Genomic DNA, 14,221 nt, shown 5'->3' with positions numbered 1-14,221 from the left:
TTTTTTCTTACACTGACACACATGTCACATTAACATATTTCCCAACCACCTGTATTTTTGCAGTGCTTCTTACCTACGGTGTGTTTCCCAGCCCATTTTCTCTTGTCTCAGACAAACCAGGGCCCATGTTGACACATCCACCCGTATGAGGCGTTCTTTAACTCTCTTCATACAGAAAAGCTGTGTCTGTCTCTTCCCAGCTGATAGTACACGTATGTGCAAACATACACGCACTCTGCTCACCCGTCTCCCCTCTGTCTTCCACCCCTCCCACCTGCCCATACTGACCACCTATTCCTGACTCACATTACTAGTTTTTCTTACTTCTATTACGCTTTTAGACTTAGATCCAAGTAGATGCCTCTGCCTCCTTTGTGGTCCCTTTGATAGCTCATTTTGGACAAATCTCCACATCTTGACCACATGGAGCCTTGGACACCACTGGTCTCAGCCACCTCTCTGTGCAGTAGCAGCAGTAAAGGTGCAGCTGTGTTTACTGAGCACTTCAGGCATGACAAGCATTGTGCTTTTCACTCTAAAAACATCATCTTATAAAATACTTATAACAACACTTAAGGCACATTATATTAACTTTAGAGATAAGGAAAAATTGAATCTTAAAAAAAAAAAGTTTAAGTACCTTTCCTGAAGTCAGAAGGCTAGGCAGCTGTGGGGTTGATATTTGACAACACGTCGCTGACAGCAAAGCCCATGGACTTAACTCCGTGATTTTGCCACACAGATTGTGGTGTTCTGTCTTGAACGTAGCAAAGAGGCACTCGCATTCCGGCCTTGATCCAGTGGAATAGACCCAGTTGGTGTAATTCTCACCTAACCTGCTCTTTGAATAGAGGGTTCCAATAATTTATTTTACAGTGAGTGCGGTAAAGAGGGAAGAACGTCATGGGCTCCGAGCCTCGGAAACATTACCCACTGGCTATGGCAGGATGAACAAATTATGTGACCCCTCTGAGCCTCATTTTCCTTGTCCGTAAAGTTCAGATGGCATATGTGTTGACAATTTATGTGGATATTAAATGGGATAACCTATGAAACCGGTTTGCACAGGGCCAGGCCCATAGAGAATGACTCATAAATGCTAATCTATAAATGCTGACTTTTTCCTCTCCCAATTATGTAGATTTGTGTCTTGAGTGCTAAAATGATTTTTTAAATTCTAGGCAATAATTAGGGAGAGACAGAGCAAAAGGAAAATTGATTTTTTAATTATTTTTTTCAATACTTTTTTTCTTTTTTTTGGCCGCACCACGCAGCTTATTCCCCGACCAGGGATCGAACCGGGGCCCTCAGCAGTGAAAGTGCCGAGTCCTAACCACTGGACCACCAGGGAATTCCCCAGAATTGATTTTTTTGAACCATTTTTTTTTAATACATATGAATTTTATGTAGGTGAACACAAATTAGCATTAAGGTTTATCACAAGGGCCAGCAGAGTCCCAAAACAGCAAAGAGAAATTGCAAAAGGCTGTAGCATAACCTGGATAACGATTGTGGTAAAAGCGAGAAGAGGTGCTGGTAGCCTGTATGTTCACAAAAATTCTAGAAGTTGTCAGGCCCTTCCTGCTGCTTCTTGGCAGCACAGGTTCTGTCAAAGTACAAGGCTGTATTGTCACACGTTGTCATATGTGGGGAGGAAGCTCATCTTCCCAGGAGAGATCAGCATTGGAGTCTAAAGAGCAGTGGACTCAGAAGTCAAGGGGACTGTTTTCTATTGGAGCTTCTGGAGTTAGGATTTTGCCTTGAGCAAATCCTTGAATTTTTTTTGGATTTTGATTTTCCATCTGTAAGATGAAAATGGCTGGATTCTCTAAGAAAGAGTCTAACCTCGAATTACGTGGCCAGTGTACACAGTGAGCTTGGGCTTCCTCATACCACGGCAGCCTCAGAGCAGTGTGACTCACATGGTGACTCAGAACAAGGGAGAGAAGGAGAAACGGCCATAAAGGTCTCAAAGGGCATGGCCGAAACAAACAAAATGTCACGTCTACCAGATGTTATTAATCAGAGCAGTCACCAACCAGTCCAGAAGCCCAGATGTAAAGGTCTGGAACCTAGATGCCCTATTTCTGAATGCAGGCTTTCCAAGAATTTGAAGCCATCTTCAATCCTCCACAAAAAATAATGCAGTATCTAATATTACTTATGACGAAACTTCATTTGAAAGTCATTAAACAGAATCTCTTGATGCTCAGAAAAATCACAGGACAGAGCAGAAGCACGATTCTAGTCTCATGCTTCCACTTCCTTAGAAAAGTCAGGTCATACCTCAAAGCCTCAGCCTCCTCTCATTTTAAAGAGGGATATTTCATCCCTTTCCTGTCTCCCAAAAATGTTATGAGGATTTGACTAGATAAAATAAATGATCTCTGGGCCAAATGCCAGGAAAAATGACTGAAAGAAGATAAAGGTGTCGAATATTTGAATTTGGCTGAAAATAGGGAAGTGGTGTTATTATCTATATGTTGTAAATGCCTAGGAATTTCTAGTAGACCACGTGCAGATGAAACAAAGGAGAGATGAATGGATGATGGACAACACCACTTCTTGGAAAAGAAGCCCAGATGTGCTAAGAAAGAAGGGGAGATTACTGACCCATTTATGTGGAAGAGTGGAGGTGAAAAGACGGAGGTTAGGCTGAACCCTGGGACGGGGAGAACTTTTGCAAGTGGAGTTTTAAAATATAGCTAAAGAATGGGAAAATAAGTTAAAGAACCATAAAACAGTCAGGAAGCTTTGTGTGTCAATAAAATACCGTTTTCATTAAGTACTATTTTATAAGAGTACTTAAATATACAAGAGGAAATGGACAGAAACATGTTAATTAGTAATTCGAAATTAACACTTTCGTATTTGATAAAGTAGATTTAGTTTTTTTTGAATATATGGAGAAGGAAATTGAGTGAATAGTGTGTGTAGAGAAAGACTCTGCATTCATTGTGCATCTTTTCAAGTACCTATGAAACATTTACAAAAATTGTCATATATTAGATAAAAATAAAAAATAAACTTCAATATATAGAAACTACTCAGGCCATATTATCTGACCACAATGCATTATTAAATGAAAATTAATAAAATATGCACAAAAAAGCAATATCTCAACAAAATGTACACAAGCAATCTCCCATATAAAATAGGAAATAATACCACAATTACATAATTTAGAAAAGGATGATTTTTATTCTACTTACAAGCCATTGTGATGTGGACAAAGTGGCATTTGGAAGGAAATGCTTTCATTAATAAACAAATAAAAATGGAAATGGAAATATTCAACTTGAAAAGATTGAAAACACCAAGAAAACAAGACAGACAGAAGGTGGAAGTTAATTAGGATAAAAGCAAAGTATAAGAAAATATAAGAAAAACTGAAAAATATAAATTCTTTAAATAAATTTTAAAACCCAAGTATGTAAGTTGGAGACATGAAAGGACTTAAAAAACAGGCAAAATTCCTTTTAAGCTCCAAGAGAATTTGATGCTTTTTTAAATAAAAATGTAAACGTCAAATAATATTAGGAGCATTGAGACTCTTTGGGAAACCACGATCATAACTCTACTTGTACATACTAAATCCTTGGATGGAATACTGACTTAAATGTTTTTTTCTACAGTTTCTCAAAATTCTTTAATATTGGGATCTATTCGTTTTAGTATCAAAAGAGCAGAAACAACTCGAAAGCCTTTCAATGTGGATATATTGAATAAACTGGGGTATGAGATCGTCCTTTGTCTTTGTCCAGGTGCATGTAAGTAAACAGGGCCTATGCTAGGTAGTTCAGTAGAGGGAACGGCTGCACTATTGTTTCTGGACTGCCTTTACTTTGTTTCTGCCTTCCCTCACTCGCCTAATTAGTAACCGTTTGAATCCGCCCTTTGGAACCCAGGGCATGTCTAGGGGACCGAAAGCCTTTTTCCTACAAACAAGACACGGAAAGGCTTTGGTACCCAGGAGGGCCCCACAGGGTCCTGCTTGGTTTCATAGGAACTCCTAATTTTATAAGGTGGCCGCTAGCAAACCTGCCCAGCCTTCAACGTGGAAGAAGACAGTATCTGTATTTTCCTGGTCAGGAAACAAATATGTCCTCCACCCTGGAGAAAGACACTCTCTTCCAGGCCTGTTTGCTGCACAAGCAAATAATAGTAAGGAACAAAAGTTGTCACAAGAAATGCAGAACCACGAGTGGCCCAGGAAGAATTCTTTCCTAACAACTACCTTTCAACCAAACGTTTTCAAAAGAGTTTTCTGAAGTTTAGGGAAGGGGAGGGAAGCGGGTTGCAGCAGGAAATGATCTCCTCTTTGAGATCGTACACTCATATCAGATGTTGACATCTGTATATTTACGTAAACGGGAGTGAGCAGAAGCTGCCAACGCTTGTTTATATCTTTAAGAGTCTTCTCAATATGAGGTTCTTTGCTTTGGGGTTTCCTTTCTTATCCACTGGAAGACAGCATAACTCTTATCTGTATGATGCTCAGATAAAGGTATTACCTGAATATCCATAGGGCACACTTTGGGCCAAAATCATCCTCTTGGGCTGTGGGCTTTGTGAGATGTGTAGATTTTTTTTGTTTTGTTTTTTGTTTGTTTTTGCGGTACGCGGGCCTCTCACTGCTGTGGCCTCTCCCGTTGCGGAGCACAGGCTCCAGACGCGCAGGCTCAGCGGCCATGGCTCACGGGCCCAGCCGCTCCGCGGCATGTGGGATCTTCCCGGATTGGGGCACGAACCCGTGTCCCCTGCATCGGCAGGCGGACTCTCAACCACTGCGCCACCAGGGAAGCCCTGAGATGTTATTAATTAGAGGATTGCCCACTGTCAGAAAGTGCACGTTTGCTCAGATTACATCAGAGAAATGTGCACGAAGGCCAAACAAAACCATTTCTGGATATTTTTTTAAAAACAGTGTGAATCAGTAAAAAGAAATTTCTTTCTTGAAAATGCAATGTGAAGTATTTTTCTATTTGAACTAATCACGTGTCTGAGCATCACCTGATGGGATGTTGTGTGGATCTCTGTAGCTAACCTTACAGTTTATCTTTCAAATAAGAAAACATACCACACTTTTATCCCAGAACTTCTCAGGGAAAACACTTTTTCTAATATGTACAAACTCCTATTGCAGGAGCAAGGAAAAAGATCTATTTGAGGAAAGAGCCATTAGGTAAGGGTGGGAGCGGGTGTCAGGAAAAACTGTAAGACGCTGTATGTTCAGGCCACTCAGGATGGCTGCTCTCTTGCTCTCTGTCTATCCCCTGCCCTACCAGGGCCTGCTTCACCTACACCCTATGCATACGACTGACCTTCCTGCGTACTTGCCCCAGGTCCCAGCTGGTGATTGTTCTTATCAAAGGGGCGGGGAGGTGCATTCCCTCCGCTGGTTTCCCTGGTAACTAATGAGTCCACCTGACGTCAATCCCTGTATAAGTGGCAATCCCCCTCCCACAGCAAAGACTGCCGCCATATCCTGCCACATCCTGCCTGACTTGCGCCGGCACATGGTACGGTGTCACTCCAGGACCTTGCTTCAGACATGTAAGCTCCCCCATCCGTTAAACCGCTGATGTCTCTGTTGCCAGCTCCGGGCTCTTTCTTCGGTCTTGAAGCTGGGCAAGCACAGGGCTTGTAGGCTTGTGGGGTGCAGCCCAACAGACAATGAAATGGGTGAAAAAGAAATGGTATCTTGGGCTTCCCTGGGCGCGCAGTGGTAGAGAGTTCGCCTGCCGATGCAGGGGACACGGGTTTGTGCCCCGGTCCGGGAAGATCCCACATGCCGCGGAGCGGCTGGGCCCGTGAGCCGTGGCCGCTGAGCCTGCGCGTCCGGAGCCTGCGCGTCCGGAGCCTGTGCTCCGCCACGGGAGAGCCCGCAACAGTGAAAGGCCCGCGTACCGAAAAAAAACAAAAAGAAATGGTATCTTGTGTTTGGCACCATTTGGGGGTATCTGTTTCTGAAAGGGCTTGCACCTCCATTTTTTGAGTTATTTTACAATTCAATAAATTGTAGAAAGCCGATAGTATCAGTAATGCAGGTAATTCTTGCTTACAGAGATGCAAATAAACGTGTCTGATGGAATGTAATTGATTATTGCTGTGGCTGTTTACAGCGTTCCTGACCAGCTAGAAGCCCTTTGAATTGTCCTTGGAATCAGTCGACCATCTTTTTGTTCCCTTCTTAATTAATGAGTGAGATGAATTGCTTACAAGTGTTCATTTCATATTTTTTAAGTCATGATTTTCCTTTTTTTAAAATGATATCTTAGGAGTTCCCTGGCAGTCCAGTGGTTAGTATTCAGAGCTTTCATTTCAGTGGCCCCAGGTTCAATCCCTGGTCGGGGAACTAAGATCCTGAAAGCCACACGGCGCACCATGCACCCCCCTCCAAAAAAACCAAAATGGTATCTTGAAACAGCAGGTAATGCAGGAATCTGTAACATTATATCATATGTCACCCACGTTTAACGCTGAACTTTTAAAAGAACACATTTCAGTTTACTATTTTAAATAAAGCTTAACACACGTTATCTTTTTCTTTTAGCTTCAGACAAGCTTGACTGAACCAATGACGTTATCCAAATCAATATCTCTTCCTCGCAGTGCATACTGGCATCACATCACTCGTCAGAACAGCGTTGGGGAAATCTACAGTTTGCAAGGCAAGTAACCGTAAAGCACCTGCTTTAGCTTCCTACAGGTGGACCACCAGCCACGCAAATTGCTTTGTATTTGCATTGCTTGCTTTTCCTCCATTTCCAGTTATCAGCTGTCACTGGCCACAGTGGGAGCTCTGAGATTTACCGTGGCTTTGCTAAAGGTACCATTTCATAGACTCATAGTAAAAATTATCCCAAAGATCACCAAGGGCTGAGGACCTGCTTTGGCACAGGAATTTGACTAAAACGTTATACAAAACATATTATCAGAAGCTAAAAGTAGCTAATACCAGGGTCTGTTTCATGCTGTGCTTTACAAAGGATTTCTTACTTAGCATCTTGTTGCCCTAATAGGATTGAATATCAGTTCAGGAGGCTGACTTCCAGCTCTGTGATGAAATGCTGCATGAACCTACTCATAGTTTTAAGGTTTAGCCAAAGCCTTGACGTAGAAACCATATGGGAGGGTGCAGGGCAGAAGGAGACAGGTGTAAGTATTGTTGCTTCTGTATTTTTCCTAACGATAAGGCGTTGACTGACTGCTTGGCAGGTGAATCAGAGGAACAGAGAGCAAGTATTTGATCGACAGCAGCAGAACTCAGTTTCCGTGGTTTTCTTCCTATTTTTTCCCTTTTGTCCTAAATTCATAAACTTAACCTTCAGATAAAATATTCAGCTGCAAGAAACTAACAGCTGACCAAGACAGGAGGAAGCAGGACCTAGGAAAAATAAGGCTAAAAAAACACAGCTGAAAACACTCACCAAACCTTTTTTGAGCATAATAGGCTTGAACATACTAGGTACCCAATAAATACCTGGTGAAGGAATGGCCAGCATAACCTTTCAGAATATTTTTCTTTTCATACATTAACTTTTGCTCATATTAACAACACTCAATGTTTTGACAAAAAAAGAAAAAAATTTCTGTAACAAGCAAACTGAAATATTGTATTTTTAAAGCAGTATTTGCTTGCCAGAGTTTCAAAGCTAGAATAATGGGATTTGATGAGTGGGAATGAATGATTAAGGATACATTCTGCAAGGAAAAGCAGTCAGAACCACGTTAGTCACTTACAGAATTGCATTTTATATTTTAAATGAACCCTCTTATCACCAACTTGACTACCTGTATTTAATAGATCCTTATTATCTTTTTGTATTATTTATTTGTATGAGAAAATCTTTAATGGCACAAGGATTAGAGGATTGAGAAAAGGAGGGGAACTGCTTTGACAGTTCCATTTGTCAGAAAGAGGAGACGTGCTTCCATTCTGTTTTTTTCTGTCCACAAATGCCAGTGACCACACACTAAAATGGCCCGAGTCATGATCTTATGAAGCTAATCTTGCTTGTTCCGGGGATTAGAAAAATTAGAAAATATGCCTTTAACGTAAGGTTGTTTTTATTTAAATGTAAACATATATATGTAAATATTGATAGTCAATAGAAGAAAACTAAAACTATGGAATATTTGAATAAGAGAATAAAAACAGTTAAATTTCTAAGCAAAAAGAAAGCGAGATGTTAATACAAATAGATTGGAAATGGGTTGGAACCACTGTACTGAAAACTTTGGGTTCTGACAAGGTGTCGGTTTGTAATCCCAGTAAATAAAAGACTGTGGTTTTCATGGTAACATACAGAAAACTTTTCTCCGAAGGTAGCATTAAGATTTAGACTGATAACTTCAGAAATAATGTCATGAGTACCCAACAAAAAATACCAGAATGCATTAAATTTCTGAAAACATTGCCAGAGACTTGTTGGAGGACAGTATTGATTTACACAATAAAATAGAATCAATAACTAATTAGAATTCTCTATGATTTATGTCACAAATATTAATTTCCAGTTACGGGTTTCAAATGCCTTATTGATTACGATGAACTGTTTATTTATATGATCTTGTTGGCAAGGTAAAATTTACCTTCTAACCTTCCAGGTTCTTTGGCTGGTCTAATAATTAAATTGACATTAGATTAACAGGAGAAAAACAATTTGTTATATATACACGGGAGTCCCATGAGAGCCAAAGGCAAGTCTGGCAACCGAGGCTTATATGGCATATCCTGAGCTAAGGGAAGGGACAGGGGCCTGGGGCTTCCAAGGGGAGGAAGGTGAGTCACAGGACGATAAGAAGAGCAGATGTTTGGTAATTAACTGTTTGCCCTGCCATGCTGATCGGTCATTCAGATAAAGTTATCTCTGTGTCTGAGCCAGGCCCCCTGTCGGAATTCTTTTAGGCGATTAAGTGAGAGGTTAAAGCTCTTCTGAGTCTTTTGGACCTTGACTGTCTTCAGCTCAAAATAATCCACACGCCAAAGTGGCACATTTTGGGGAGGCTCATTCCGAACCCCTTCAGTCTCAATGTCACATTCTTCTTTGGTCGTTAGTTGTTGTTTTTATGTAACAAAAAATATGCATTGATTAGGGTCATTGCTGTAAGTCAGATAAATATAGAATATACTCGATGTAGAGCACACTCCACTCTACTGTGCATTTATTTTTGTGTTGCATACTTCTTAGAGCGATACATTTTGCCATTTTTCTATACCCCTCATATTATGGTTATATCATAGAGATAGAGATACAGATAGATAAATAGATTGTAGGTAGGTAGACGATATATAGGTCAATATAGATGTAAATTTGTTAGTGATACTTTGACAATGATTTGTTTTGTTCTCCTTTTGTTCTGCTGAGAGAGGTGGAGGGGCAGAGCCTTTGACCATGGTTTTTACTGGGGTGTAATCTCCTCAGGCTCTGCCCTCATGGAATTAGGGCAGAATAAAACCACTGAATCAAGAAAAATCAAAATAGAAACCACCTCATCACCCCTTCACGCACAGGTGCATTTTTTTCACTAAACTACATTTAAAAGTGGTTATTTTGCATCTCCCTCCCTCAGTTGTGCTCCTTGAAGTGGCATCACCTCTTCTTTACAAAGAGGAGAACATAGTCAAGCAACTATCATCCTTGATCTTCCAGAGTCAAAGGAAAACTCTGGCGTTGGTGGGTGATACATCATCAAGTAAACTGCAGGTAGCATTGAGGAATAAAAATCCGCCGTTAGGATTTTTTCACCATACTGTTAACATTCTAACTGTGAAGCTGAGATCAATATGAATTAAATTCAACAGGCTTTCATTCAGAAGGTAAAGGGGGGAAAGTTTTATATGCTTAGAGTTTAATAGATTGGAATTCATTAATAAGCAGCACACGTAGTGGAACGGAAAAAAAACTCCTGGTGTTCAAACAAATGCATTACACATAAAGACTTACCCATAACTGCATTGCCGGCCACCCTCAAAACTGCACTCTACGTGGTTTTACTGTATTCACTTCTGTCATCCAGTCTATAACCACAGAGGCAATATACACTGTAAAAGACTGACGTATCAATACTGACATCCTGCGTTTTGTTTGCTCTAATGTTTGGAAGAAAGGTGCAATAGCAGATCTCTCCATGGTACTCCCAGAACAGCGCTCTGAGAGTATGAGCTGTTATGGTTTCCCCAGTGTGCTCTAGCTCTCTGGAGTCAAAAAGATTGAGAAACAGAATGATTCCTCTTTAACAAGTACACACTAGCTAAGTACGAGGCAGCTGCTGTTAAAATCTCTATCCCTAAATGGCTGCGATGGGTTATGTCACCTCTTCCTGGAGAAGTCGTTAATAAAGACTTCCTTTTCTTGATTCTTACCAGGTAATCGGGATGATTGATTTGTATTAGAAAGTAATTTTTTATTTATGTCTCTCTAACTTCTGCATTTATGAAAAACATTTGTGTCAAAACACATTCTAGGGCTTCCCTGGTGGCGCAGTGGTTGAGAGTCTGCCTGCCGATGCAGGGGACACGGGTTCGTGCCCCGGTCCGCATGAGCGGAGCGGCTGGGCCCGTGAGCCATGGCCGCTGAGCCTGCGCGTCCGGAGCCTGTGCTCTGCAACAGGAGAGGCCACAACAGTGAGAGGCCCGCATACCGCAAAACAAACAAACAAACAAACACATTCTAGAGATGTTATCTCTAGACTCAGGGAAACATAAACTGTTAAAGGGAAGGAAACATGATCTTGAACTCTTGACTCGAAAGTGCTCAAAACACATCATTTGTTTTACTAGTGATAGAACTGTGATTTTAGTTCTAAGGCCTTCAGCAGAAGAAGTGTTGGGAGGATGAGGAAAGCAGGAGACAGAAAGAAAGAAGGGGGGGGAGGGAGGGAGGAAGGGGAAAGAAAGAAAAGAAAAGAAAGAAAAAGACCACTCAACAGCGAATAAATCGAGAGGCAATTTCAGTAGAGAAGGATGGACTTTATTCAGAAAAGCCGGCAATCTGGGGAGATGGTGGACTCATGTCCAGAGACCAGTTCCCAAGGTTCTGCTCAGCCATGACAGCTTTTAAAGGGAAAAAGGGGAAACCATCTCAGTTAATCATTAAGGCAGGAGGTCAGATTCTTCATCATTTTTCCGCTGTGTGCAGGCCTGCTGACTCCTTCCCATCTTCCTTGGGATGCGTCTTGCCCACGGGGTCTACCTGCCCCCGCAGGGTCCACCCGCAAATTTGCTAAGGGGAAGAAGCTAGGGCTAGAGAGTCAGTCATTCTTTAACTACTTAATTCTTCATTCTTACTCATTCTCATCCAGGAAAGGGACCAACAGGTTAGGTAAGGTGTTGTGTATATTTAGAAAAGCAGAAACCAGGAGCTATGTTACATGTTGCCTGATCTCATCTTTATGACTAGGGTCTAAGGAAAACAGGGAAGAAGAAACAGAAAAGGGGCAAAGGAGCTGCTTACAGTAAGGAGGTCAGAGTTTTTCTTACTTAAGGCTCTCACCTTGACTTTTAATTGCCATTCTACTTATTTAGATGATGGACTATAGAGCAGGGTCTTTAAAGTGGGATTTGTGAAGATGACAAGAGCATTTATTAAAGATAAATCAAACTAGTAAAGACCATGGGTGGTACCAAAGCTCGCTCACGGGAGGCACTTGTGAGTCTTCAGTGAACTCAAAAATGTATTAGAAAATGCATTATAAAGGATACAAGGAGGGGATGGCGTCGAGACCACTCTTCTCTCTGAGGACAGTTCTCAACCAGTGTCGCGAAAGGAACCACGTCCACTCCACTGTCCCAGCAGCCCTTCTCTGTGCACAGGCTCAGGCCTTTGTTGGCGTGTCTGTTCCTTGCTTCAGGATTGTTGTTAGTGAACACAGACACTTGCTGCTGCCGGTCTTTCCTTTGGTAGCACAGGAGATACTGTGAGATGCTGGGTTTCTGCCTCTCCACCTGATGCTTCCATCCGGGATGAGCTCTTCCACAAGCTACAGTGATGAGAAGGGGGCATCGAGAATGTGAGCTGGAAATGATCCCCATGCGCCGCCTTATGAGACTGTGTGTTATCCTTAAACTTTCCCTGATACATTTAATTACTATTTTTTACACAAATCTCCATGGGATAGGCTGGGACTCGTTTTTGAACAGCCTGAACAACTTCGCTCTCGGAATTAAGGACGATTGGGGGTGCCGTTTGTAAAGGTGACAACTTCTGGAGTTCTGCTTTCATTAAACTGATTAATATTCAGATGCCAGCTCTGAACTGTCTGCTCCCTCCGCCCGTGGTACATCTGTAATTAGCTCCAGACCCCCGGTGTCAGCACAGCAGCCAACCTGATTACACAGAAGGCATGTTATGTTCACCAAAAGGGCATCTGCTGCTCCAATTTCTCAGAAGGACAGGATGCAAACAGGCAATTAGAATTAGAGATAACCTTTGGAAAACGGTAAATAGAGTTCTGGCGGAGATGAAGGAGGTAAATCAAAGGATTTACTCACTCTTTGCTCAGCTCTGACCCTCTGTCCTTCTTTACTGCCTGTTTAATTTCAAGTTCGCATGGTTTTCAAATTGCTTCCATTGAGATCTTCTGTTTAAATTTTCATGATATGATGTTTTCCAAATTGCAAAGTTAATAAAAGCCTCCTGTAGCAAGTAACACACACACACACAGAGAAATCTGCACCAGTGGTAAAAAGGAGCTTGCACGTGTTCACGCTCCCATCTTCCCAGGATTTGATCTACATGTTGTCAGGTGAATCAGTCACTGTGGGTCCACAGCAGCCAATACATCCCACGTTGTCCATAAGGCCCGACCCTGCTTCTGGCGATTCGGCAACAAACCTGAAAACATGAGCCGGTTTTTAGAATCAACACTTTGTGTCTATCAAACCTTCTCTATGAACATGTACTGCATATCCGTACCTTACGAAGGGGAAGTCAAAGGTAGAAAGTGCCTCCCTGGATATCAGTTTTCAGAGAGGAATGAAACAGTTGCTTCCCCAAGATAGACACCAAAAAGACGCTCCAAATATTCTCAGTGTGAAATGTCCCTCATACCCCACAGTTATCATCCATCAGTCCCTCTACCAAGCTCCCAGACATTTAGGTATAGCTTTAATATATCAATCTATTTGTTTATAAACCTGTTTCTTCTACTAGGTTCTGAGGTAGCAACTTTTGTTTTATGGTGAATCTACATTTTCTTTTTCCATTTTTTTTTAATGTTTGAATTTTATTTTTTTACACAGCAGGTTCTTATTAGTCATCCATTTTATTCACATCAGTGTATACATGTCAATCCCAATCTCCCAATTCATCACACCACCACCACCACCTCCTGCCGCTTTCCCCCTTGGTGTCCATACGTTTGTTCTCTATATCTGTGTCTCAACTTCTGCCCTGCAAACCAGTTCATCTGTACCATTTTTCTAGGTTCCACATATATGGGTTAATATACGATATTTGTTTTTCTGACTTACTTCACTCTCTATGACAGTCTCTAGATTCATCAACGTCTCTGCAAATGACTCAATTTCATTCCTTTTTATGGCTGAGTAATATTCCATTGTATATATGTACCACAACTTCTTTATCCGTTCGTCTGTTGATGGGCATTTAGGTTGCCTTCATGACCTGGCTGTTGTAAATAGTGCTGCAATGAACATTGGGGTGCATGTGTCTTTTTGAATTATGGTTTTCTCTGGGTATATGTGCAGTAGTGGGATTGCTGGATCATATGGTAATTCTATTTTTAGTTTTTTAAGGACCCTCCATACTGTTCTCCACAGTGGCTATATCAATTTACATTCCCAGCAACAGTGCAAGAGGGTTCCCTTTTCTCCACACCCTCTCCAGCATTTGTTATTTGTAGATTTTCTGATGAAGCCTATTCTGACTGGTGTGAGGTCAAATACCTCATTGTAGTTTTGATTTGCATTTCTCTAATAATTAGTGATCTTGAGTAGCTTTTCATGTGCTTCTTGGCCATGTGTATGTCTTCTTTGGAGAAATGTCTATTTAGGTCTTCTCCCCATTTTTGGATTGGGTTGCTTAATATTTTAATACTGAGCTGCATGAGCTGATTCTATATTTTGGAGATTAATCCTTTGTTGATTCATTTGCAAATATTTTCTCCCATTCTGAGGGTTGTCTTCTCATCTTCTTAGTAGTTTCCTTTGCTTTGCAAAAGATTTTAAGTTTCATTGGGTCCCATTTGTTTA

At 41.3% G+C, this 14,221-nt stretch overlaps 1 protein-coding gene across 3 annotated transcripts in view; it reads left to right on the top strand.

Annotated features, from left to right (window-relative positions):
• The window catches only part of DOK6 (docking protein 6), a 409,710-nt gene that overhangs the window by 323,798 nt on the left and 71,691 nt on the right, over positions 1–14,221 (top strand). For 2 of the 3 annotated variants that reach the window (XM_079943238.1, XM_079943239.1), the window contains one exon: positions 6,557–8,215. In XM_079943238.1, coding sequence (XP_079799364.1) covers positions 6,557–6,682 — 126 coding nt within the window. In that variant the 3' untranslated portion in view covers positions 6,683–8,215. Of the gene's footprint in view, positions 1–6,556; positions 8,216–14,221 lie in introns of those variants that run through there. The other variant, XM_079943240.1, reaches the window with a different exon arrangement.

Source organism: Stenella coeruleoalba (genome assembly GCF_951394435.1).
Source record: "Stenella coeruleoalba genome assembly, chromosome: 14".
NCBI classification, from domain to species: Eukaryota; Metazoa; Chordata; class Mammalia; order Artiodactyla; family Delphinidae; genus Stenella; species Stenella coeruleoalba.
Note: the sequence above shows the minus strand (reverse complement) of the source record. Positions and strands in the feature narration are given on the sequence as shown.